Here is a 25353-nt window from a genome sequence, read left to right as displayed (position 1 = left end):
AACCCTGATGCCGCAGGGCTTATGATTTTTGCAAGTTTGGCAAATATAGAGAAGAAGCCTTTGCTCTAATTTTGGGCTTGTTCTTTTCCTTATTCTTTGCTAGTCAAGGAAATCAAAGACATTCAATCAAAGTGTACATTCACTTCCCCCAAACATCCCTCTGATTAGCACCACATTTAGGCTGCTTGCTAAAGGGCATTGCCTCCATCAGCCTAGTTCTTAAAACTAGAAAGATTTCTTGCTGGGCTTGCAGCAGCCTGCAGCCTTGCTCTGTTTTCAGCAGTCAGGCAAAAGCATTTACAATTAACCTTTGCTTCCATGTTAGTTGAATTTTACTCCTGCCTATGGAGGAGTATAATCTAAATGCTATTAAAATAGAGTATGACTTCATATTATGTGACATCCGGTGACTTCCAATTATCTGTGTTTTGCCTGCCTATGGTGAAAAGGCAATTATGTTCTTCTGGTAGGATTTGCAGCAGTTTCAGAAGATATGATAATACAGTACTGAATGAGGGCAAGGAAGCACATTGGTAAGGAAAGACGTAGGCTAAAAAGTGGAAGTCAAGTGCACGCTTTTCAATCTTCATTGAAATCTGAAGCTGTTTGCAGTAATCCTTTCCCATTACATCTTGTTGACAGGTATTGATCAACTACCGCCTGCTTGTTAGGAAACATGAATAAGCTACAGAATCCGCTTCTGTATCTTTCTTTTATTATTCTGTCTAAAACAATTTATTCATCAAGTCTACATGAATTTGCACAAATTAGATGCCTTCAGAAATACGTTGGTACGGTGTCTGTGCTCATTGGCTCCAGTGCTTGCAGAACCTCTAGATACTCATATATGATAGGGTAATTTTAATGAGGTGTCATGTGAAAAGTAAAGTGGAATTACTTGGCCAGATCTCAGGCTATTGACCAACTTTAATTTTGTTCAAAAGCTGTGGCATAATGATGTCTTCTGTCAGTTACAACACATCCTATCCACTCATTCATCCATCCATCTTGACAATCCATATGCTGACAAGTGCTTTCGTATGCAGTAACTCACCAGATTGTGACAATTCTGCAAATGATGTGGCATGACACCCAACATGTTGAGGATTTTTTTTTTAAGATGTTACCAAGGAATTAATTTCTGAAGCAAAGTATTACATCTGAGCTCTGCAATCAGGGCTGTCCGGTAGTGTTGAGAAACCGAGTACATTTATCTGCAAACACTGATGACGGAGCAAAGCGTTTACTTTGTTACTGGGGTGAAATGACTCAGTGGAGTACTCCACATCTGATAATAGGTACTTGCATGATAGAGTCCTAAAATTGTCTGTGAGATTGTAATTACAGGCAATAGTAAAATCCAAGCCATATGTGACAATAAACACCATACTTTTGTACTCTCATGTCTCAGACTAAAGACAAATGGAGTCCCACCCTGCAGTTAGAAGATCTTTGCTCTGTTTACTCATACCATGTAAAATGGACAAACTACTCGTTTTGCTTACACATTTTCCCCTACAATAATTTGCTTTCCGTTTACTGATTGGTTTTGTTATGTTTTTAACACACAGCTGACAAGAACAGCTCCAGCATGGCCACGAGACCTTCTCCTGGTAAAATGGAATGGATTATCCCACTTATTGTGGTCTCAGCACTGACCTTCGTGTGCCTCATTCTTCTCATTGCTGTGCTTGTCTACTGGAGGTGAGCCTATTCCCTTTTGACTGGAAACTGATTATGTTTTAAAACACATTTCGTGTGGTGGTTTTTAATGTGGTCCTGTGTTTTTTATAGTATTAGATGTTATGGTGATGGATGCATTAGATAACTTTTCAGACGCTAAAACAGCTCTGTTGGTTAACTATTCAGCTGTCTTAAATGTGGGGGGTTGTGTCATGAACATGAGCTTGGTAAAGCTGTAACAGTGGTAGAGGCAGCTGTAATGCCAACAAATATCTTCATGATTAGTTCCTCTCTCACTCTCTATAGATATATATATATTATATATATAGGTAATACAAAAGTATCTTTGTCTTGGCTTCAAGAAAGGTAATCATGGGAGAAAAGCCCAGTGTGACTGGCCTTGCTTCCATGAGTGGCTTTGCCACAGACCTGTGTGATCTTAAGCAGTTCTTTTCTTCCTTTGGCTGTACTTCAAGAAAGGAGGATGAGCTTGTTTCACGTTACATAGAAATGCTCTGAGTAGGAGTTCTTTAGTGTAGGTGTTCAGAGGTGCAGCCTGCAAGGTCTTGTAAAGTAAAGACTGGCTCTTAAGGAGAGATACTGTCATTTGTACCAATGGGCATTGGTTCAGTTGTGGAGACTAGGATTAGCATCAACAAATCCATCTGCATTTGATTTAGAGTAAATCAAAACCTTCAGCATCTTCTTGTGCCAGAACGATAACCCAAAGATACCTCATTTGTCCAGATGTGAAGATAAACCAGGAATTAGCCTCATTTATTTAGGAATTGCTTCAAAATCTGAATAGATGGGACACAGAGAAGTGCCTTTGATGAGAAATAACACTCCATTAATCATAATACCTGCAGAATCAATTAAAAAACCCAAGCTGGTTTTCAGTACACCCATTTTGCTGACACTTAATCAGCAAATTGTTGAGGCTGGGAACATTTGAAAGGCTATTAATAAATAGATGACAATAGTTAAGTAAAAATCATTTCTATTAACATTTCCAAGTAATTAATATCACTGCAGTAAGACAATGAATAAAACTGCAGTGATGAGTGCACAAAAGCTGAAATTGGAAAGATTCAGAAGATCACATTGTAGCATCTTGTCCTCCAATATGTATTTTCTTCATTTGAAGGACCAAACTTAGTCACAAGCCCTTGAAGGATATGGTATATACAGAAGCACTGTAATGTAGGGTTAGCAATATTCATCTTCTGTTTGTACAAAATGCTCTTCTGAGGAGGAAAGGCTTTGCAATAAAATGTTAAATGCTATTATCAAGAAGAATGTTGATACCTCTCATTGTTTGGAAAATGTTTCCACTCCTGCAATGACACTAATGGATTGTGAGAAATAATTGCAAAATTGATGTTTAATTCACTCAAAGAGTAACAATACCATCTCCAAGAAGATAATAAAGTTGGAAAGCACTGGCTTAGTGACCAGTTGTTAGAGACTCATCTTTTATAAATACTGGCTTCTACTGTAGATCATAATATTACCCGAATCTAGAATTAAGTTATGTTAATTGAAGTTAAATACTTTTTATCTTCAAAATTCTTAACCATCCACCTCATAAAATCTTTATTTTCTTCGTAATAGCAAACACACACATAAATTAATGAAGTTACACGAGCAGAAACTTCAACTGCAACTGAATCACTTTGCCTGTAATGTTTGTTATTTTGCATATTGACAGTAATTGTTTCGTATCTGCTCTCTGTAATATGCATGAATAGCTAACATTCATCAGTGGCTTTGGTAAAAATACAAGCATTGTCATTAATACCCTTGACAGCAGTGGGTCTTTTTTTCGTGTGTGTGTAAAATTGAGACTAAAGAAAAGGTGGAGATTAGAAGTTAATATAGACACGGAAAGTATGTTATGTAGAAGTCCAAATTTTTAGATAAATATAAAGCAGCAGATTGAGGAACAATAAAACAAACTTGAAAGCACATGTGTCCTAGCTTCAAAATCATCTCCTGTGTCTGCCCTCATAGATCTGGGAGAGTTTTTTAACCAATTTAGAGAGCGTATGAAAAAGTAAAGGTGTGTGTTAGGATAAATCAACAAGTAATTACAGCACAAATCATCCACAGTAACATTCCATGTTGTGCAGACCATGTAATTGAAGTAGCAGCACAGCATTTTGTGTGCCCTTTTCAGTGTGGTTACCTTAGGAGAAAAAATGTTTCTCTCTGTGATTGTTTCAAAGTAAAGAAAAAAATAGGTCCTCAAACACTGCAGAGTCTAATTTGCAAGTTTCAAAGGAACAGTGATTGGGATTTTCAGGAAGAAATATTTAGCTTAAAATTTAATGGGCAACATATGGAATAATTTGCTGAATAACACTATCAAAGCACATGGCATGAAAACGAGTTTGAGACTGATATTTCAGTAAGGGAAACATGGTAGTGAAATGCACAGCAGAGAAACACTTGTTCTGAAAGGATAACCCTCCAGGGGACAGGCGTGCTGGACCAAGGGGTCTTTTCTTGCACAGCAGTTCTTTGTTTTGTTGTGAGAAAAAGCATTGCAAAACAAACCCCAGAGAACTCAAAAATGCAGAAGAGACATAGCTACCCTCTGGCAAAACATTTTGAGGGTAAAACAAGTGATATTTTCACTTTTGCGCCTTTGAGCATTTATGGGATTTGAGACCAGAGGTGACATAAGCAGAACAATGAAGCAGAGAGAAGCCTTCTGCTTGTTTGTGTTGCACTGATGCCCTATTATCCAGAGACCGAAAAAAGGAGGTTAGGAAGTTGCTTGTGAATGTTTGGCAAAGTGTTTATCTCTGGATCCTTTGTAACTCATTCCATGCTACAGCAATGAAGTAAGTTTTGTGATGATGTCTTGTTGTAAGGAGGCTTCATTTTCTTTTCCCTTTATTTGAAAAGGAGAGTGATAGGAAGCAGTCATTGTTTGATGAAGCTTTTCCTTTCTCTATCTGTTCAGCTTCCATGCTGTGCTTACTAGAGACTTCTTGTAATTGAATACGTTTGGAAATGATCTGTGCCATTTCTGAATGAGACTCCCTTACTTGCAGAGGTAATTTGCTGTTCTCAGTTCCTTATCCATGTGGATGCTGGACAAATGGTGGAAGAATATGATTGATATTAAACAGAAAGGGTCACTTCCATCTTTTTAGCATGATGGCTATCTCAGTAATGAAAAGGGATGGGAACTTGCAGGCAAGCAGCAGTTCTGAATTACCTTCCTACTAAAGTTCCCTTGAATTCAGTGCTTTTAATGGCACTGCTGTGAAAAGGGCTATGTGATTTTAAGTTGGTCGAGTGGAAAATAAACTAGGTCAGCATAATGAAGCTTTAAAGCATGTGCTTTTATCCCAGAACAATGAGGAGAGCACTGTTGCGGGATGACCAGGAGCTGCTGGGGCTGGTTGGCAGTTGGGCTTCCAGGGCAGGAGGGACAATGATGTCTGTAGCTTAACTTTACTTCTGTGCATCTTTGATTCCTCTTGAGGAAAAGCTGGCCTTGGCTGATCCTTGAGCTGTCATGGGAATAGTGAAGGGGACTGTTGCTCCCAGGACTTCTAGTGCCTGAAACTTCAGCATCAAGCTGAGAATTTAAGTCTTAGCAGACAGGAAAGGTGAGGAGACCACATCCTTGTTTTACTCAGCAGGTAGGTTAACCATTTTCTTCTGCAATGGCACAGTGCTATTTTTTTTTCTGCTTTCATTCCTTTTGTACTGCTTCCTGAAGCTGTGTGCTGTAAGGACAACCACTGAGTGTTTCTGAGAACTATTCACTGGGATAGATCTTTCACTGCAGAACTCCTAGCTCATGTAGAGCCCATTAAATGCGTGCATTGTGCAGTTTCCCAACCACATTATTTTTGCATTTCTGGGCATTTGTTTGTGTCTGTGATTTTGTACCCAGACTCAGTATCATGAGATCCTTCTGCAGTTCTTCAAGGTCGGTTTCAAACTTGACTTGGATTGTCTGCAGCCTTTGCCACTGTTATTCTCACAGCCTTTTCTACAAGCTCTGAGAATTGCAGAGTGTGTTTGGTAGTGACCTCCAAACTATTTAGGGATTGAGTGTGACTTCAGTTTTTCTGCAGCAAGGCATGTTCTATAGTATGCTGAGCCATAATATGGCTTGAAACATGTCTTTTCTAGCACTTCCACTGTATTCTGTTTCAAATGGAACAAGTCCTGAGTATTGACACTTTAAGGGAAACCCAGGGTCAGTGCCACTGTCTTTTTCACAGAGGTGCAGGAGGGTGACTTGAGTTGGGAAATCAACTTGAATACTTTGACACACATTAAGTTCTGTCATTTAAGAGAAAAGGCGTATTTTAGGACTGACTGGTGACCTTCCACTGTTTGTTTTCCATTCTGATTTTTAATCTAAACACTACAATCCTATAGACTATGCTTTCGAAGGGAAGAATATGCAGAGAATATTAAGAAGCAATTAAGATTTTAGAGTTTAGCCAGCAGCAACTTTCAAATGGGAACTAAATTATAGCCATTTCTCATTTTCAGCTAAGAGGAAGAAATTAATTCACAACTATAGCTGGAGAGTTTTCTTTTTCTTTCTTTTGAACAGATACCATAATTCACCTTGAATTATTGCCGCCATCAATATCGTGATCCCAAAGACAAAGCGGGAATATTGTATTGCATTTCTTATTAAATCAAGCTGTTTATACAGTGCTAATATGTTTACATTCAGGAGGGATTTTTGGAACAACACAGCTGCTGCCTTTCAAAGAGCAAGCAAGCTTTCATTGCTTGTTTATAGTCATGTGTGTATATGAGACAGCTTGGGGAAAAGATGCCTCTAATTTTCCTTAGGCAAAACCCTGTAGAACTTAGCAGACAGTAAGAATTTTCCTGGTTTTGTTTGTTAAACATCCTGTTGAATTGAACGAAGTCCTCGGGACGAGTTCTGTGGCAGAGGCTCGGACTTCTCCAGCAGTGTCTTTCTGTGCAGAAGAAATGACACTGAGCACCACAAGACATGGGCTCTTTTTCTGACTCTCTCATTGATTTTCTGTGTGACCTGGGGCCAAGTCACTTACGGTTTGACAGTATTGCTGTCGAACTCAGTGGCAAAGACCTCAATGGGAGCAAGCTCAGGTGTTCAGTATTTCAGCATCTGAGTTCTGTCACTGGTAAAACAGCACGAAGGAGGTTGGTCAGCCGTATTTGTAATATAGAAATGAAAGCTGCAACGTAAGACCAAGTTACCTTGTCTAATAACTCTGCCTTGGAAAACTGCCTTTGGTCTGGGGAACTTGCACAGCTCCATAGCTAAGAGTGTTAAAACTTCACTTGGGAAGAAAAGAATTTCTGCCTGTAGCAGGTTGTAAAAAGTGCTGGAATTGTTATTTGAACCTATCTCTAGGTTTTATTTTATGAGTAGACAGTGTGGTGTTCATCTACTGTACTGATTGAAAAAGGAACATTGCAAATTTACAGACCATTGTAAAATTGCTTCCTTACAATGGTAAAAGCTGCTTTCAGTTTACTCTGAAATATTCCTGATTCCGTTCATTTTCGCTCTCGTGGAGGATTCTAGGTGGTAACACTTTCTGCGAGCCTGTCTGTTGATTTTAGGAACGCCTCGGGTGCAGTTGCATGAGTATTTATTTCCGCAGCAGTGGTTCAAGCAGCCTCCTCCATTCCTGCCCTTGTTCTGCCCTCTGTGATACCAATGCAAATGTTTGTACAACCATGTGAGGAGCTGGGTTGAGAAATAATCCATGTTTAAAAAAAAAATAGAAGAGAGGGGCTTTTGTGCCCTGATTTAAGTCAGATTAGCTCCTGGTCTGATACATGTAACCGGAGTTGTACCAGCATAACTGAGAGACCAGCACAAGGCAAGAATGAGCAGGAAGGATGGGCATGCTCATGCTGACACTGCCCCCAGCAATGCCTGAGGACCACATCCCTGATCCTTGTGCTGAGCGTGGGGGTGGCAGTGCCCCAAAGTGCAACTCCTGTCATCATAGGCAGTGACGAGCATTAGCCAGCAGGCAAGAGATCTCCTAAGCTGGGAGACGGGTAACACCACAGGGAGACGAGGGGAAACATGGAGGTGAGTGGCTTGCCTGAAACCTCTTGCAGCTTCCGTCTCCTTTTTAGGGACCAGATGTGCCCTGCTCAAACTGAACAGGACACACCTTCGTTTTCCTCTGGGAACGGCTACATCTAATCTTGTGTGATGACAAACAGCCTCAGAGGGATGGGGATGGTGCAGATCACTGCCTGGCAAGTGGGATGCAGCCAAGCCTGGTTCGGAGCCTTCTGATCTCCCTGCCTCAACCCAGGCAATGCAGGAAAAGCACTTCAGCTTTTATTGCGAAAGATCCAGGTTGTATTTGATTTTGCCAGTGCCGGAGGTAAAGATATTGAAATATTAGGCCCTTTGTGTGCTGTATCTCAAAGCACTGGTCGTTTTCATTAAAAGGGAGCAGGCCTGTGATCAGCTTCCTCTTATCCCACACGGGGAACCAAGCTCATCCTTTGTGCCAATGGCAAGCAGCTTGCTTTCAGGCCTGGAGCTTAGGGCAGCTGCCGGGTGCTTGTTCTAGCTGTTGGTATCGTTCTTTGAGCACTCGTCATTCTTCCATTATGAGCAAAATCAATATGAAAACTTTTCTGACAGCATCTGTGCTCTTTCATCCAGCAACACACAGCCTGGGGCAACGGGGGAGAGCCCACAAGGAGATCTACTGACACCAAATCCTAGCGTGCCACTGCTGTTCCTCCCATTGTCGACTTGTGGGCTTTTATCTTCTCATGCAGGGAGCTGGAAAGGGTCTGGTTTGGCTGTTTGCAGGGTGGTGGGATGCCTGGGTGTTCTCTGTGCAGGCAGGGCTGGGGTGGTGAATACAGCTGTGTACAGGGCAGTCCTGGATGCGCACCCAGCACTAGCCATTCCTCCACAACTCCTTGCTCAATAACCATTTCCCAAATGGCCACTTTAGGGCCTTTCAGAAATCACAAGAGTTGTCAGTTGTTATAGTAACGGACCCCCTGCTGCTGAATTGGCCCTGAGATGCCCATTTGGGCTTTTGAACAGACTAACTCAAGCTCATTAGACAAAAAGGAGAGAGAGACAGATTTGCAGATGGGAAGTTGCTTTTTAAGCGTGCTGGATGATCTGTTAAGAGCTAGACTGTGGGAAGGGGCATGTTCTCTCATTATGTGCCTGTTACTTTTACTCTTCTTTGATTTAATTAACACTAGTTTTACTTTTTCTTGCAAAACAGAGTAACACAAGGTTTCCATTTCCTCACTGGTGAGGCCAGTAGTGAGCTGCCACTTCACAAACCAACAGGTTTTGTCTTGAGAAAGAAAGAAGTCGGAGGGGGATTTGCCAAGCTTTAAGCAATGGTGGTTTCCAGAATTATCAGGATATCTGAAAAGCTCATAAAATAGTTCCTTTAATCCTAATTATGCAGCATCGGGAGCAACATCTAAAGCCAGTAAGCACATTTTGACCCAGGACTGTCCCATTTCAAAGAAACAGCACAGTCTAGATTTTGGTTCAGGGTTAAACCAGAGCAGTCCCATTGATTTTAACATATTGACTCCTGAGTAACTGATATCAGCTAAATCAGACCTTGCCTTTGTAAATTTGAGGTGACATGACTGTATAACCTGTATCACCTGAAATTGAGAGTGTGCAATTGCAATAGCAAGTTCCTTCTTGCCAAGTGTTTGAAGCCAGCTTCTTCCTGTGTCAGACGTATCCAGCCTTCATCTGAATTTCATGAAGCAATGTTCTCCTCTCAGCTGTCCTGTAAATGAAAAGCAAATCCAGATTTATAGCAGGCTGGTCTATTTCCAGGTGTAAATCGGGGGTGATTTATACTTTTTTTGAGGAACTTGGTTAGACCAGGGCAGGCAGGGTTGTTAGCTGAGAGGGGGCGCAAATGCTCTAATGCATGAAAGAGGATTGCAAGGAGTACATCATTTTCTGCACCCATTGTGCTGAGGATGAGGACCCTTTGGCTTAAATAGCCACAAGAGAGAATTTTAGGTTTGACATTAGAAAAAGCTTCTTGATAGGAAAGATAATAAAGCAGTGGTCTACAGAATTGCCATCATCTCTGCATTCCAAAACAAGGTTAAGCTTCGTCAGGAGCACCACAGAAGTCACTGATCTGTATGAGGCCGGTTCTCTATGGTGTGAGCTTTAAAGTATCTATACAAACATAAGAGAAGAGGAGGAATGGTGTGATAGATAGTCCTGTAAATCACAGGTTAGAAGCCTGAAAAGAGTTTGGAAGACCTAGTTTAAATGCATCATATTTAAAGTGAGTAACATGAAGAGCACACCTAAGAATTGAGGGGAGGAGAGAGGAGAGCTCTAGCTTAGGAAAGAGAGTGAAAGAAAGGTAGAAATGGGCACAAAAGAAAATGCAAAGGCAGCTTTCAGAGGACAACTGTGTCAGAAGACCCACACAGGTTGGTGGAAGAAAACCTGTTTGGAGTTTTGTTCCATCTGTTCTCCTGCAGCAAGAAGCCTTACAGTAGGGATGAGTAAAGAGTTACAACAATGATTTGAAGTTTAAAAGCAAAACAGAGGAGAGGGTTGGTATAGCTGTGGTTTGTTGCCCCCATTGTGTGTTATCTAAGGCACCATCTGCACTGCACGTGTCAATACTTGCCCCGTTATCGGCAGTGCTTGCCAACATGAGGCCCCCCCTGGTGCCAAGGGCAAAGACCCTGTGAGCAATCACCCACAGTGACTGAACCTAAACATCCCTGGAGAGGCTGTTATATGAAAATGTTTCCTGGCAAAGGGAATGGTGATTGCTCTAAGAACTGAGATTTCACATCTCTGAAATCACCCGTCCCAGCACCAGCAATCCTGGTGCCTGTGGGGTTGTGATTATCTCTAGCAGTACCTTTAAATGAGATTTCTTACTCTGAAACTGGGTTTGTTCTCATCTCCTGGGCTGTGCATACCATGTGGGTCAGTTGTGTAAGCATCTTTTCTGCAGGCACTTTTGTGGATGTGGCCATTGAACTCAGTGGGAGCCCTGATCTGCATCACCTTTATTTTCAAAGATAATGTCAAACATGCAATTGTAAGTCAAACAACAGGAGAATATATGCTTCAGTTGTGAAAGACTGGAATTCAAAATACCATGTAACAAAGGAAGTATACTTTTTTAATTTGCTGTAGGGTGTCTATGAGAGCTGAGACACTTAGGCTATACTTTGCCCACAGGCCCACACAGGCCATCCCTAAAGGGCATGAAGTCTATGCAAAAGCCTTGGCAGCAAGTTGGAAAACTGCTGTTGACACCCTGCTCCCTGCTTTGTTTAGAGATGTAACATTGCCAGAAATATCTTCTTCTGCAGAGAGAGCAAAGGGGAGCAGACAAGGGCAGTTGAGGTCAGGCAAGGAGGGAGCTGCAGCACAGCTGCAATTGATCTTTCTGTTTTGTTTCTGTGGAACTAATTAAATGGATTAATTGCAGGCATTTTGTGTTCTGGAAAAGCCTTCCCCAGTGCTGCTGTAATGGTGAGGTCTGAAAAATAACAGGGCAAGATTTTATCTGTGCAGTAACTGGATTAAAGGTGGTAATTTACAAGGCAAAAGTTTCAACAAATATTTTTTACATATTCAAATGTTGTAGTTAAGCTCCATTAAGAGCTGGTTTGTATGCGCTGAGAAATACCATGCTAGGAGGAGTATGGGTTTTCTCATAAGCACATGGGTAGAGGATGCCTGGTACCACTGCCTTCTACTCATGTGTTAGGTCTTTTGTAAGCTGTTCCACAGGAAACTTTCCTACGACTTGAACATTTTTGAACTCTGGCTTTTAAAGCTATGAAAGGAATTGTAAAAAAGAAACAAATTTCGTAAATGCTTTCTGTGAAATAAAATCACTTAAAATACTATTTCTTAGGAAGATGGAGGTATTCTTTTTCTATGCCCCTTCTGAGCTCGAAGGAGAAACTTAACTCACTATTGTTTGGTCTGTGCTAGTTTGTTTTCTGTTGCTCTGTTGCTAGTTTAGCACTTTTCTATAAGATTCTTAGTATGTAAGATAAGTGTTAAAGTGTACACAGGTATGTTTGAAGCAGACTGGCTCTCACAAATTGTTAGGTTCCAAGCTAGAGGAATGCCTCAGACAAACTGTGAATGAAATATCCTATAATACAAGTAGATGTACCTGGAGGGAACAGTATACCTCTGCTGTGAAACTGTGAATTAACCACAGCAACCAGATAAATTATATTTTTCTCTCTCCTTGAAACCATAAAATATAGCAATTGAAGGGCCCTGTGCTGTCCTAAGTCCCACAGCAGCATTTGGACTAACATTAGCACTAGCTATTTCACAGCCGGATGTGGTCTGAGTGTAAAATTATAGGGGAAAATATTAAATCAGTTCAGCAAGCTTAACTGCTCGGGTAAATACAAGGGATCAGCAGACTTGTAAAACAATAACAAGCAGGGGTGGACTTAATTTTACTTTTGTTGAAACCTGAGCAGTTCAGGGAAAAAATAATGCCTTGGAATGCACAGCACATGTTGTGCTGCTATTACAAATACTGCAGGAATGTGAACACATTCAGTTTCTTGTAGAATACTGATTTTGTTAGTTTCAAAGAAAAAATCTCCTCTGTTGCTATGAACAGCGTGTATTTTACTGACTTACAGTTTAATAATCCATTTGAGGTCTCACTTTTAAGCCGAAACAAGCGTAGGTGGCGTGCCTGGTTCTTGATTGGAGGGTTGTTTCATGTTTTGGAAATCCTGTCTTTTCCAAAATAGAACAAAAACGTTTTGAAATATCCTACAAAGTGACATTTACAAAGTAATAGAAATATGCCCAATTTGAATTTTAAAAATGCTAGTAATGTTTAAAAAAAGGAAAAAAAGAAATCAAAATATTTCTCAATAATGATAAATGTTCTATTGCCTGAAGGCTCAAATTTGTTTCTTATTTTCCTTCTGATCAAATTATCAGTTAATGGATATATTTCTGCAGTGAGTCACTTTCTAAAACCTTTTTTAACCACCATTAAAGTTTCCAGTGAGTGCTGGTATTATGTTTTATAGCAGCACAAACTTAGCTCATTCACCCCCATCTCAAATACATTTTAAGCTGTTACAGATTAAGGCATATTCTGTTATGCCACAGGTTGGACTCTGTGCTGCTATTATGAATCCCTGTGGATGGGGGCTTCTCCAGTTCAAGTACAGAGGGATGTCTTTGCTTTTGCACACGCATGAGTCTGGTGATCCAGGTGCTCCTCAGCTGGAGCAAATGGGGTTTACCCTGCTGATGGACATTTGGCATAAATTTCAGGTTTGAATGGAAGTGAGAGGATAACCCTCTGCAAGGAAAGCAAAGGGAGTGCATCACCTAAACACGTGGGAAATTACATCTGCCAACCTCATGGTTCATTAGGAGCTTAGTGGTTCGTCAGTGAAGAGGATTTTAAGCTGTTAGAGAAGTGATGAAAGTAAACTAGCCCACGAGCTTCCCAGCTACCTTGCAGCTCTTCTTAAGGTATTCACTTCCCCAAGCCAGTTCCACTCTAAGGGAAAGAGGAGCAATGTGGAGGGATGGTCACCACAAGGGCAGAGGATGATGAGCCGGGATCATGGAGAGCCTCTTCTCCCACAGTGCCAGTCTGTGCTTCCCCAGCAGCAGTGATGCAGATGAAGATCAGAGCAGCTGTGTAGTGCTGAGGGTATGGAGGACTTCCAGCCACATCAGAAATCAAAATGATCATCATTTACTCTTCAGATTCGTACAAGTTTCCTAAGTTTCAGTGATCATTTGTAAAAGCAACTAGTGTTATAGATATGAAGTGAAAGCTGTGAAGATGCAGTCCTCATACCTGTCATGTTTTGATTTTTGTTGTTTGTTTTAATAAAAACCTAGGACCTAAACGTACTGGAATAGTTAGTCTCTTCCCATTCACACAGTTTCTTATTTTGGAAGCGTTCAGGGTGCTATTTCAGTCAAGGAGTAAATGAGTTTGCTTTGCAGAGCCTGCAGGTGCTGGTTTTGTGAGTTAAGGCTGTATCTAGGCTTCTTTATCCACATAACCAAGATTTACACAAAAGCAAAGATTTTCCTGGCCCTGCTATCCTTACAGGCTTCCTATTCATGTGAATGAACCGTGTTTTCACCACTTTCCACACTATTATAGGTACAAACAAACCTTTTAACCTGAAAGGGCTTTTCCTGCTGTTCATTCTTCAGCAAGCTTCTCTGTAAGCTTTGCATGACAGAAGTTGCAGTCATGTTTTCTGCTAATGCCTTGTCTTCCTTCAAGTGTACACTTGTCGCTTGCCCTTGTTCTGTTTAATTTTGGGAATGGGAAGAGGAAGGGAAATAAAGATTAACAGCCTACCAACCATCAAGGATATTTACTTGGTTTACATCTGCCAGAGTTAACTCTGAACATGCTTTGTGATATTGAGGGGTGTATGCACCTTCTATTTCTCAACAGTAATTCATTATTAGAGAAACATCTAATAATAATCAATAATTAAATAATACCATTTGCATGCACAAATCAGCATAGTTGGACTTGGGTGATATTTAATACTGAATCTAATTGGGCAAAACAATTGTATCTCTGTGGAGGTCAATCCTAAAGGAGAAAAAAGTTGAAAGGCTTTTTAAAATAATTTGGGAAGATAAAATATTCTCTTTTCTCTGAGACTATGGAAATCAAGTTTCTGCTTTCCAAAGGAAAATACAGTAATTAGGAAATTTGCAAATGGAAATTAGTCTGTGTTGGGCTTCGTCTTTATGTCATTAACTGGAGTCTTTAATTAGCATATATATTATTCATGTTTCAATATAATCCATTTTATAAGTCCGAGTGCAAATATAAAAATCAAAATGGGCTTGATGCACCCTATTGTTCACATGCAAAGCAGCTAACATAGATGTAAAGATATGAGGTGAATTGAAACATTCATATTTCATAAGGATGCAGTCTCCATTTTCTGAAATTATGGTTTGAACTCTTATTCTTAACTTTTTCTCATTTGCATACATATTAGTCCCTGTTTAAATGATGTGTTAATTCTATTCATTAGACTTCAGTGAATGCTTCTGACTCTCCTGATAATCAAGCATAGGTCCCTGGAAAGCAAATTATGAACTTTCATGTTGCAAAACCCATTGTAAACGTGACATTTATCACTGCAAAGCCAACTCATGTGGAGCACTTGGCTGCAGTCAGGAGGGCAGAACCCTTCTTCTTGTGCTTACCATAGTGACTGTAGTCTATGAATAATAAGTGGGGACCAGATCCCCAGTGTCTCCTCAGAAATTATAGGGCACTTCACAACCGCATCACCTTCTTGATGGTAAAAATGCCAATTCAGCTCTTTGGGGAAGAAAGAATAACGCATGTCCTCACACAAATATCTTCAAGAAAATGGGCTATCAAGAATTTTCTGCACCACATAACATCCTAGAGATGCGAGTTTGGGGGCACACCAGGGCTCTGCACCTCTCTGTACTGTATTTGGCTGTCAGTGGCTTGACTTGGCTTTGTTGGCATCCAAAATGTGTTTGTGCTTCAGAACCTGCAGGAATGGTAGCCCTGAAAACAAATGCAGGAAGGTGACAGCAGTGCAGCAGGAGTCCTTTCTCTGGTTCTCTGAGCCAGACCCTGTAGTAAATGCAGGAGCAATCTGTGGGAAGGGCCAACAAAATAGTATTGGAGTCAGGTATCTGCTGTTGCATATTGATTTTGCAGACTGTGACAATTCATCTTTTTAATTCTAGGTATAAAAGCATTGTTATCCCAGTGTAAACCTGAGGTGATCGATCACTTTGGAAGGTTTTATGTTGATGGGGTGAGCACTGAGTGGTGCCACACAGGGAGTTGCCATGTGTGCTCTGATTAGTAAAAAAAATTGATGGGAAGAAGAAAGATTCTTATGCCATCACTACGAGGAAATGCTTGACATCTTTAAAGGCCCATAAGTTTAGTTTCCATCTGTTTTTTGCAGAGTCTTGGCCTCTTCAAAATCAGCACTGATTTGCTGTAGGAAATCAGTTTAGCTTTTTGTGGTAGCAGAAGGTTAGAGCTCAACATCACTGTTTTTGTTATCCACAGAGCGACATGGAATGAGTTCCCTGTTGTATAGTTTAAAGGAATAGGTGGAGGCTACTAGAAAGAGACCTGTTGTCCCTGCAGTATAGTTTTATTCGAGGTGCACAGAATAAGAGAAGTCACAGTATTTGATATACACTCTCAGCAGCTGCTTCATCTCACCATGTCTGAATGTGTAATCTCACTCTCAGGAGCATTCTACATGAGAAGCAGCTGGGAGCTTCTGAACATACAAGAAATGCTCCCATTTCACCAGCATTTGCCATAATCCAAGCTGCTGCCAGGCCTGTGGGGAAATGAAGGGTGTGTTTTATTCTGACTGAGATTTCAGTGGGTTGCAGTGTGTCTGTAGAATTTGAGCTTGCACTTGGATGTCCTCTCTTTCCTCAGCAATACTTCCTTGTGCTGAAAGTGTGTAAGAGAGCCCTTGAGCTTTGTAAAAGCTTTTTTGGAAATACTTAACCCGTCTACAGAGCTGTCCTTCACTCCTTGGATGGAAATGTGGGGTCGCATTAACTTCCACTCTGTCACTCTGGGACAGGCTGTATGCTGAGCACCAAAAAGGATGCTGAAGAAGAAGGGCTTTAAACTAACCATGGTCCAGCGTATAAAGGAAAGAAGCCTGGAAAGTAGACAGCTCAACTCACAGGGGAATAAGGTAGCTTATGAACTTTCCATGCCTCCTTCCCGCATCTTTTTTGCCTGGTGTGCCAGACAGCAAGTCCCCACTCCAGAGAGATGTGTTGGCAATGTCACTTCTCATTTTATTCTTGTGACTGGATTAACTTCAGCATTTTCATTGCTCTCTGCCAACCTCATTGTATTTGCTCAGTTTTCTGTGAAGAAAGAGTTAAATTCATATGGGTTGATGTTTTTTGTTACAGCTCATGTTCTGTTCTGACCTTCTTGGCTTCACATATTTTCCCCTTTAAAGTTACTAGCTGTATCTGAGATCTTAACATCAGTGGGCCACTTTGTGGAAATAAATATTAATGAGATGGCTGCTGATAGCATCATATGGGTAGAAACAAATGCTTTTATAATAAATGGAATTGAATATTAATTGAGTGGCTTGGAGTTAAAGCAGGATATAAAGTGACAAGCTCGTGGCTCAGCAAACTGCCCTTTGGAGGAATCCAATTAGAAGAGGGAGCAGCAAATTCTAAGCAAACTTGTAATAATCACAGGGGGGTAATACTAGAGTCGAGTATAATTTGGAGCCTGAGACCTATCTCCTTAGATGTCTCATAATTTCCATGAATCAACATTTAGTTACTCCATGGTGCCAAGTTTGCTTTCTTCAACTCTTCCCTGGCAATGCTCCATCCCATTGCTTTAGTCAAACCGGAGGGGGACAGTATGTTTTGCAATAAAAGGGCATATCAATTAAATGCACTGTGTTCTACTACATGTCTGTAGGAGAAAAATGACTCATTTGTTAGCCTGCTGAAATTACTTTGCATTTGAAAATCCTGGGCTGATGTTACAGGGTTTAGCCTGATCACTTGAAGCTGTTACCTTTGCCATGTCCTCAGTGAGAAAGATCGAGAGTTGTTCCTGTTCGAAGTTGCAGTGTTTGTTCATGACTTAGAAAAATAGATGATTTGCAGAGATATGTTGTAGATAAATAGGTAAATGTGCCTGGAGTAACCAAGAGCAATTGCCACAGATACATCTCATGTCCTAAAGAGCAATAGAAAGTGTTCCATGGGTTTGAATTGTTCAAAAACAGATTCTCTAAATATTATGTATCATTTTCATTTGGCAGATGGAGTTGCAGAAGCTGCTATAGTGAGAGCTTGTTTGTGGCATTTCAGACAACCTGGGTATTGTGTGAAATTGGCATAGCAAGCCTCTAAAAGGAGGGTGCAGGGGGTAAAGCAATGGTGTAGGAGTGATAAAGACTTAAGCACAGCATTGGGGAAGTTGGGGCAGTGCTTCCAGGCTGATGGAGAAGCACATGAAAAAAAACAAAACAAGGAGCAAGTCAATTTATCCACTCTGTCAAAATGGCTGCGATCAGCCAGGAGGCAAATGAATAAATGGATCAACAAGTATTTCACACTTTTGTGTTCTCGACAGGAAATTACAGATCTGAAACCAAATGTCTGGGACAAAACTAACAGAAATAGTGGCAAAATACTCTGCTGTTTAGTCTGCATCTTAAACATTTTTAGCTCAGAAAACTCCTTGAATTAAAATACTGGAATAAAACAGGAACTGTTACTGCAGTTCCCAGTTATAAGCAGAGATGATAATAGTTGGAGTGGGTCTAACAGCAGGACTTCGGTCCCCACTGAAATCTCCCTTTGCCTGCATACCTGAATATGTCTTATTGGCCAAGGTGGTGGCTGCTGTCTTTTCCACCCCCAAGCTTACTGTGTAATTGCTGCACTAATGGCAGCAAAAGCACCACCAGAGATCACACCAGAGCATGGAAATGAAATGCATAAATACAGTAGGAGGAAAATGAATATGAATTGCTGGAGGTGTCAGGGCTGAACAATTCACCTAGGAGCAGACATCCCCCCTCTTCCTTCAGGACAGTGTGTCTGCCTGTGCAGCCGTGTCACTTTTTGAGCTTCAAGGAAAGGAAGTACTGAGCCAAGAGCTTGTGTTTAATTTACATGTCTGCTTCTGAGCGAGTGCCTGATGGATCTAGGCACTTTTATTCCTACATTAAGAAGTCTTCATATGTTTTTTTGCTAAGATGCAAACTGCAATTCTTGTGGGTTTTCTTTCTCGTTTTCTCCAGCCCCACATTTATCAACACTGAAAGGTTATAAAGAGCTTAATAAAAGGTAGATTTAAGATTTGGAAACAGTGCAAATAAAGAGAACAGTCTATAAATAGAAAATATATTAAACTGTATCTGGTGTTAAGGGATCTAATAATTAACATAGATTGACTGAATTTCTCCTGTTTTGCTTATCTGCAGTGAACTTTTATCTTGAATCAAAACATTCTCCTCCTGTGATTAGTTTTGTTATTAGCTGTTTCCACAGACAACGGGAAAGCAATAGTTTATTTGCCCGGGTGTATACTTACTGAAAAAGCATTTGTCATGAGGATGAAAGCAGTTTCTAATTTTCAGCATAATTTGGGCTGATTTCTTAAAAGGCAAAGTCTCTCTTACCTCTCTTACTTTATGATTTTTCAGTTCTTGACTCTCCTTTATAATTGGGCACCGCTAATAGACCTCATGGTAACGTTTCTGGTATCCCTCATACTTTGAGTCCTTTTTGTGTAATAAATGTGTTATGTCCTTGACACTAAAAATCAAGGAGGTTTGGGCCAGGAACTTCAGAAATGCCGTGTTCTTACAAATAGTTTGGAAAAGGAACTCTTGCTCACTTCATTTCAAGCACTTTCAGGATCAGCCTTCTAGTCCCTTCTGCCTCATGTTTTAGTGGATTTTACCTTCGTTACTTGCTTATATGTTTCTAGAATCTTTCTTCTGGCTTATCTGGTCTGTGGAGATGGTAATGTAATTTAAAACATACATTGTATTCTGTCCTTCTTTATTTTGCCTAAATATGCTTATTACTGCTTACTGCTTTTTGGTATTAATTTTTTTTCTCAAAGTATTAATTAGCATGGAATTTGATTCACATGATTGCTGTTGTTGACACTATTTATTCTTTAGAAGCATTCTCACAGAAAATACTGCACTGTTTAATGCAGTGCTATTGGAGGGATTCTACTAATGCAGGGACTTTTTATCCTGATGTATTAATTGATGTGTTTCTGTTGTGTTTAGCCAGGGGACCCCAGTGGATATGTTCACGCTACACTGATTGTCCCATCTAACCGGAAGATCACTTCAGTGAATACAACTTGCTTCTCTGTGGTATAGCTCTATTAATGCAGAGCTATACCCAAGGTGCTCAACCCAGCAGATAAGGAGTATTGGAGCAGACAGAGCTCACACTAACATGCCTGCATGTCTCCTGGCATTTGAGATAGGTCACCAGGGTCTGACTCAGGTATTTTTACCAAGCTAGTTAGAGATGTACTCAGCATACCACAGCAGAATACACAACGTGGTATTTCTCAGTTGGTTTGGTTCAGTGGATGGTAGTTTATTGTCTCTGTTATTTGTGTTTCCTTGTCACATTTGTTAACCTTTGAATGCAAGAAACTCATTAAAGCAATTCCTCAGACACGCATACTCCAGGCTTCCCCTGAGCTCTCAAGTCACTACCAGATTAGCATCAGCAACAGCAAGAAGCGAATCTCCAAATGGGTTGATTGATAGTGAGATTAATGATCCTCAAGACTTCTGTCCAAGCTTATTATTTGGCGGCTTACAAATCTTTGCTTTCAGGGAGATGGGTGGGGAAGGAGGACCAGCTGGCTGCCACCCGGTCTGTCTGTATTAGCATGATGAGGTGATGTACATGGCCCTGCCAGAGCACTAGCATTAAGTAGTGTATTTTCAGTGTTCTCATTATCTGCCAGGTACTAAATAATTTGCTTCACTGCTCTCGGTGCCAGCTGCTCTTTTCTTTTCCTTTGTGCTGTGCTTCCAAAGGTATCTTTGTGCCATTCCTAATTGTCTTCTAAACAGAGTTAACAGAGAGACCATAACAATTTTTAAGTGGCTATTTCTTTTTTATAATGGCCAGTGAAAAAAGCCCACCCTCCAAACACAGTGATGAACGGAGAAAGGACATAATAACATTTTTCATATTGTATCTTGGCCCCAAATAAACATAAAATATGTCCAGCAGTGTTGGGAAATCTTCCTAGTTCTCCTGTGCAGCTCTAATCCAGGTGCACATAGACATGGCTGTTGAGAAAGAGGGAGCTTCCCATTGGGTATTTCATTATATTTCATTAAATATAACAAACTAGCTTTTCTGCCTGAACATAGGCAGGGCCAAAACAAAGATCAAAATAGTGCTTAAATTTTTAGCACCTTTTTGTGTTATGCTTAGGTCTCAGGCCGTGGCTTGGGATACCTAAAATAATAGTCAATTGAATGTCCTGATGTGCCATTCAGAGGAAGGAAAGAATAGTTTTGCAAAGGAAAGCGCAGGGCTCTTCAATTTTGAGAGTAATTAGATGGGAGTAATTACACATATTTAAGTGAATATTCTAAAGAGAGACCCAGTTTCTGCTGTCATGTTTTGGGTGGGATCGTCCCTGTATTGGTTTCCTTGTAACACAATTTCAATCCAGATTAATTGCAATTTACATTTTAAAATCCCTGTATTTTACCTGTCAGTGTGCCACCCTGTTTTTCTTCTTTCCTTTCCTGAGTTTCATCCCAAAGGGAATTCATGTCCCAAAATGATAATATCAAGTATGCCCAATTTTGAGTTCTTAGAGGTGCTACTAAAAGCTGCTCTCTAGTAAGAGGCAATCTTCATTGATTGCTGCAGTTCTTGTGATTACAGAACAACTCTTCACTTAGTTAAATTTAGCTTCCTTCTGTGAGAAAGTTTTAGGCTCCTTTTTAATATTACATGATGTTTAGTGCATTGGAAGTACACGTTTTAAAGAAACTGCCTCAGGTATCATTTGATTGGAAAAGGCATGTCTTTGTTTTCCTCTGTGATTTTCTAGTCTTTGTTATGAATGTTGCATTAACTAAAGAGTTGGCTCGGGGAGAGGAAAATACATACATCAGGCTTCCCTTTGTTTTTTAAAACCATGCCTAATTTTGGAACCGTGTCAAGATACCACCTATAGGTTTCTATAGCACTTTTTTGCCTGAAGACATTAAAATTTTGAGTGCATATAACCAGGGAGTTTGTTCTCTTGCAGTAGAAAATACTTATGAGTAAACCCGTTCAGTCATCCATAAAATTGCTGAGTGTGTCCAACACAGCTGTTGTGAGTATTGATTAAAGCAAAGGGGAAGGTCTGATGCTACTAGCCCCGTCAGAGGTCACCAGGAGAGTAATTAGCTACCAAGTGTTATGGGGCCGAGTGTCATTGCAAATAAGGTTTCACCATCGCCTTTGCTGTTCTCCAGGGACACCAGGAAGATGGAACAAGGAAGCGTGGAAAATGTTTGTGCTGAGTTAAACTAAGATTTATCCACTTAGAATTTTCAGCTGAAGAGCTGTCTAAGTGCATTTCTGCACTGGCCACCTGGGCACTTTCTGGTCGCACAGCTGATGAAGCAGGGAGGGCTTGAAAGCAGCTCATCTTGGTGTGTGTTGTCATTTCTTAGCTGTTTCATTATTCGAATAACCTTCTAAGAATTACTGTTTCTTGTCTGATGTCTGAGTTCAGTACTATATGAGATGTATAAATGGGTGTTCAGTCTCTGGTGCAGGATAGGATCTCAGGGGATCAAGTGAAGAGGGGTTTTAATTTGTGGAGAGTTGTGTAGTCAGCTGGCAAATTTAGGCCATACATTTTAAATTAGCTGTCTTTCTGTGTCAGAAATCCCCAGTCTTGTCTGGCAGATTAGTTTTTCAGTTGGACAATTTTACTAGTGGCATGTTCACAGATCACAAATTATCACAAATACTGTCTCAAAGCTTTGTCCACCTTTTTTTCTCCATCTACCTTTTCCCAACCTTTTTCCTGTCTTTTATTTCCCTATGATACTGCAGAATGTGTGCTTATAAGTATGTATGGTTAGGGCTGGTGATTAGCGTTTGGGTCCTTTTAGCTTTTGCAGGATCCTTTTGGCTGTGTGGGTGTGCAACAACTCACTGATGTGAAAAAGTGTTTCTCCTTGCCCAGAGGAAGTCCCCTGAAAGGGACAGTCTACTTTCGACTGTTCTGTCTGGGAAAGGATGCCAAGGGATTGACAGACCGTGAACTCCTGAAAAACCTAACCCTGTGCTATCTAGACCTCTCCAGTTACCATACCTGCTTGATGCTTAACACTGCTCAAAAGATTACAGGCAGAAATTGCTTTGGAGGGAGAAGGCGAATTGTCTTCAGGAGAGATATGCAGGAGAATCAGCATCATTGTAGGGAAATTTTCCTCTTTTTTCAGCTTTCCTTTATTCTCTGTTTTTTGTGCATTCCTGCTTTGTATATCCTCCCATAGCTCAGGTTCAGTCAGCCCTCACTGCGTTACCTCTCCAGCGTAGCATAGGCTCTTTTATAACTCAGCTTTTGAATTCTGATCATTAAGCTTTCAGACCTGGGAAGGAAAATAATTGTAGAAAATTGGGGCAATGTAAGCCATTTTCCAACCGAAAAAAAGAGTAAATGCAGATGCCCCTCTGATACAATGAATGTAATATCACTGCTCCATGCTGGTCGCTTATTCATATTCATAAGACCAGCTTTTTCATGTGGTTTTCTCTTCTCTTTTTCTTCTTAACGCTTGAGTCAGTTTTATTGCTCATAAAAATCAGTGACTGATGACCCCAGCTAGAGCAGTGCAGACTGCAGACAGCTGTTGTCCAGGCTCCCAGCCACTGCTCTGCTGGTGACATGGTCGTGATTTGCAGCGTTTCTGTTGTTCTGTAGTCTGTGGCTCTTTTCTGAGGAGTCACTGCCAATTCTGACAGTGACAAATGTTTGTCAAGGAATAGTGAAGCTAGCTTAAAGTGCAGAGCCATGTGTTACAAGTACACTTGACTGCATACATACTCTGATTCTTGGTGCCAGCAGAAACCAGTCTTAATTGTGTCTCCTGGAAAACATGCAAAACAGTTCAATGAGAATCTGAAGCATCTTTTCTTGTATTGAAAGTGAGAATGAATGCGCAGAGGTAGTGAAAAGAATTGTTTCCTGTCTTTGGATCTTTGGGAGTCTTTTGCAGACACCCCCTGCTCTGTGATGGAGGAGCATGATGAATGAATGTCTGTGTCCAGGTTGCATTTAACAAAGACCAAGCCATATCCTGTGCAGCCTGGTGTAGAGGTCCGTTACAGATCCTGGTTTGACTCCTGTCTGCCAGCTAAGGGTAGTGTATGAAAGTAAGGTGACTGCTGGGACCATTGGCCTCTTCATTAATAAATGACATTCTGCAGAGTTGCTGTCTACGGGAGGCTGTTTCTGGAGGAAAGATGGTCAGAGAACAAGGTTTGCCTGCTCTGACAGTAGTGAATAGGCCTTCAGGACCCTTTCAAGCCATCTGCCTCCAGACTGGTCATGCTTTAGGAAGTAATGACCAAGAAGAGAGTAGCTGCAAGATACCAGGAGTTTACAGTTCCTAGATGCTATTACAGAAATAAATAAGTGTAAGTCTGGGTAGTCCTGGAGAGGGAATACACACTACTCCAGCCAACAGAAATGCCTAAAAGAAAGAGTGGATCCCTAATGAACAAGGGAGCAATGAATGTGCCAGTCACTTCAGCGTGTGAGGCAGGACACACCTCTTGGGTGTCCCCACAAAGTAAAGCATTCCACACTGATTTTCCCTCTGTTCAGCCACTGTCCTGATGGTTTCAGCTAGCTGCAATGGAAGCAATCACTTGCCCCTCCTCAATAATCCCTTGCTCCTTCTCTCCCTGCCTCCATAGCAGTGTAGATCCCCCGCCTGTCACCACAGATCAAGAGATGCTGCCTCTGCTAGACAGAGTATGGAGGAGTAAAGGCCAAACTCTGCCCTCAGAGCTATTCCCAGCACTCTCATAGACTGCAGTGCACGCAGTGTGTTTGTATTGGAGGCAGTATTAACTAAACACGAAGGTGCTATCTTTTACATGAAAATAAAATGCATCCACGCTTTCAGGCCATTATGTGATCTGGTTCTTCCTCTTGCTTTTCAATGAGTATAAAGGAGGAGCTGCTTGAGGTTTATTAACTAATAACCAAGGAAACCTGTTTTGAGTGTCAAAATCTCATGAGGCATCTCTTCTTCTGCAGAAGCTAATCTGGTATTTTGCTCATCGGAGATGGAACAGGCATTTAACCCAGCTAATCAAGACCATCTCTTGGCATATTTTTATGCTTTCAGCTTGATAATAAGGTGCTGCTGCTCTGGACTTTGCATCCTGATAGTTTGCTTTAATAAATCACTGCCAGTATCTCTGCAAAAAGATTCTGGGTAGGGGGATGCTCTCCCTTTGCTTTCCAGCCCCTGCCTCTGCTCCTTCTCCAGGGAGATGCTAATCTCACAGCGTTTTACTTTCTGCATTTCAGTCCATATGTGACAACTGTGTGGCTGATCGCCACAATCTCATACAGTTATTGTACCCCAGGGAAAGAGAGCCAAAAAAACATATGGGGCTAGAGAAAACGGTGTGCTTCGCTGCACACAGGCGTGTTTCAGAGACAACAGACTCTTTGGTATTTCACAGAAAAGATGTGGGTTCTCTGAAATCTTCTGGAAGTGAAATCAAGGCTGAAATTTGCTTTTCTACAACCAGTGCTGCAGAAATGCAAGAATCAGTCTAAAATCGGTGTTTCCGTTGTAAAGACTTTAATGATCATTTATGGCATTGACAGATCCAAGTTGTTCCTTCATTAAGGGCTGCTTCCATCAGAAAACAAATCTGTTATTTTTCTTCGTCTTATGATGTTGGTTTCTTCAGCAAATGGGCACACCTGCACTCAGGTACACACACCAGGGTTAAAAGCTACAGGCTGAAGCTCTCATGTCAAAACAGTTGTAGACTTGCACCTTGTCTAGCCGTGC

At 40.9% G+C, this 25353-nt stretch overlaps 1 protein-coding gene across 1 annotated transcript in view; it reads left to right on the top strand.

Annotated features, from left to right (window-relative positions):
- Positions 1 to 25353, top strand: part of PTPRG (protein tyrosine phosphatase receptor type G) — a 405849-nt gene that overhangs the window by 333801 nt on the left and 46695 nt on the right. Inside the window, exon 14 of the mRNA XM_034065923.1 lies at positions 1572 to 1704. Within this exon, the coding sequence (XP_033921814.1) occupies positions 1572 to 1704 (133 nt within the window). The remainder of the gene's footprint in view (positions 1 to 1571; positions 1705 to 25353) is intronic.

The sequence above is a fragment of the Melopsittacus undulatus genome, chromosome 9 (genome assembly GCF_012275295.1).
Source record: "Melopsittacus undulatus isolate bMelUnd1 chromosome 9, bMelUnd1.mat.Z, whole genome shotgun sequence".
Classification (NCBI taxonomy): Eukaryota; Metazoa; Chordata; class Aves; order Psittaciformes; family Psittaculidae; genus Melopsittacus; species Melopsittacus undulatus.
The sequence above is the reverse complement of the archived record's forward strand: the minus strand, read 5'-3'. Positions and strand labels throughout refer to the sequence as shown.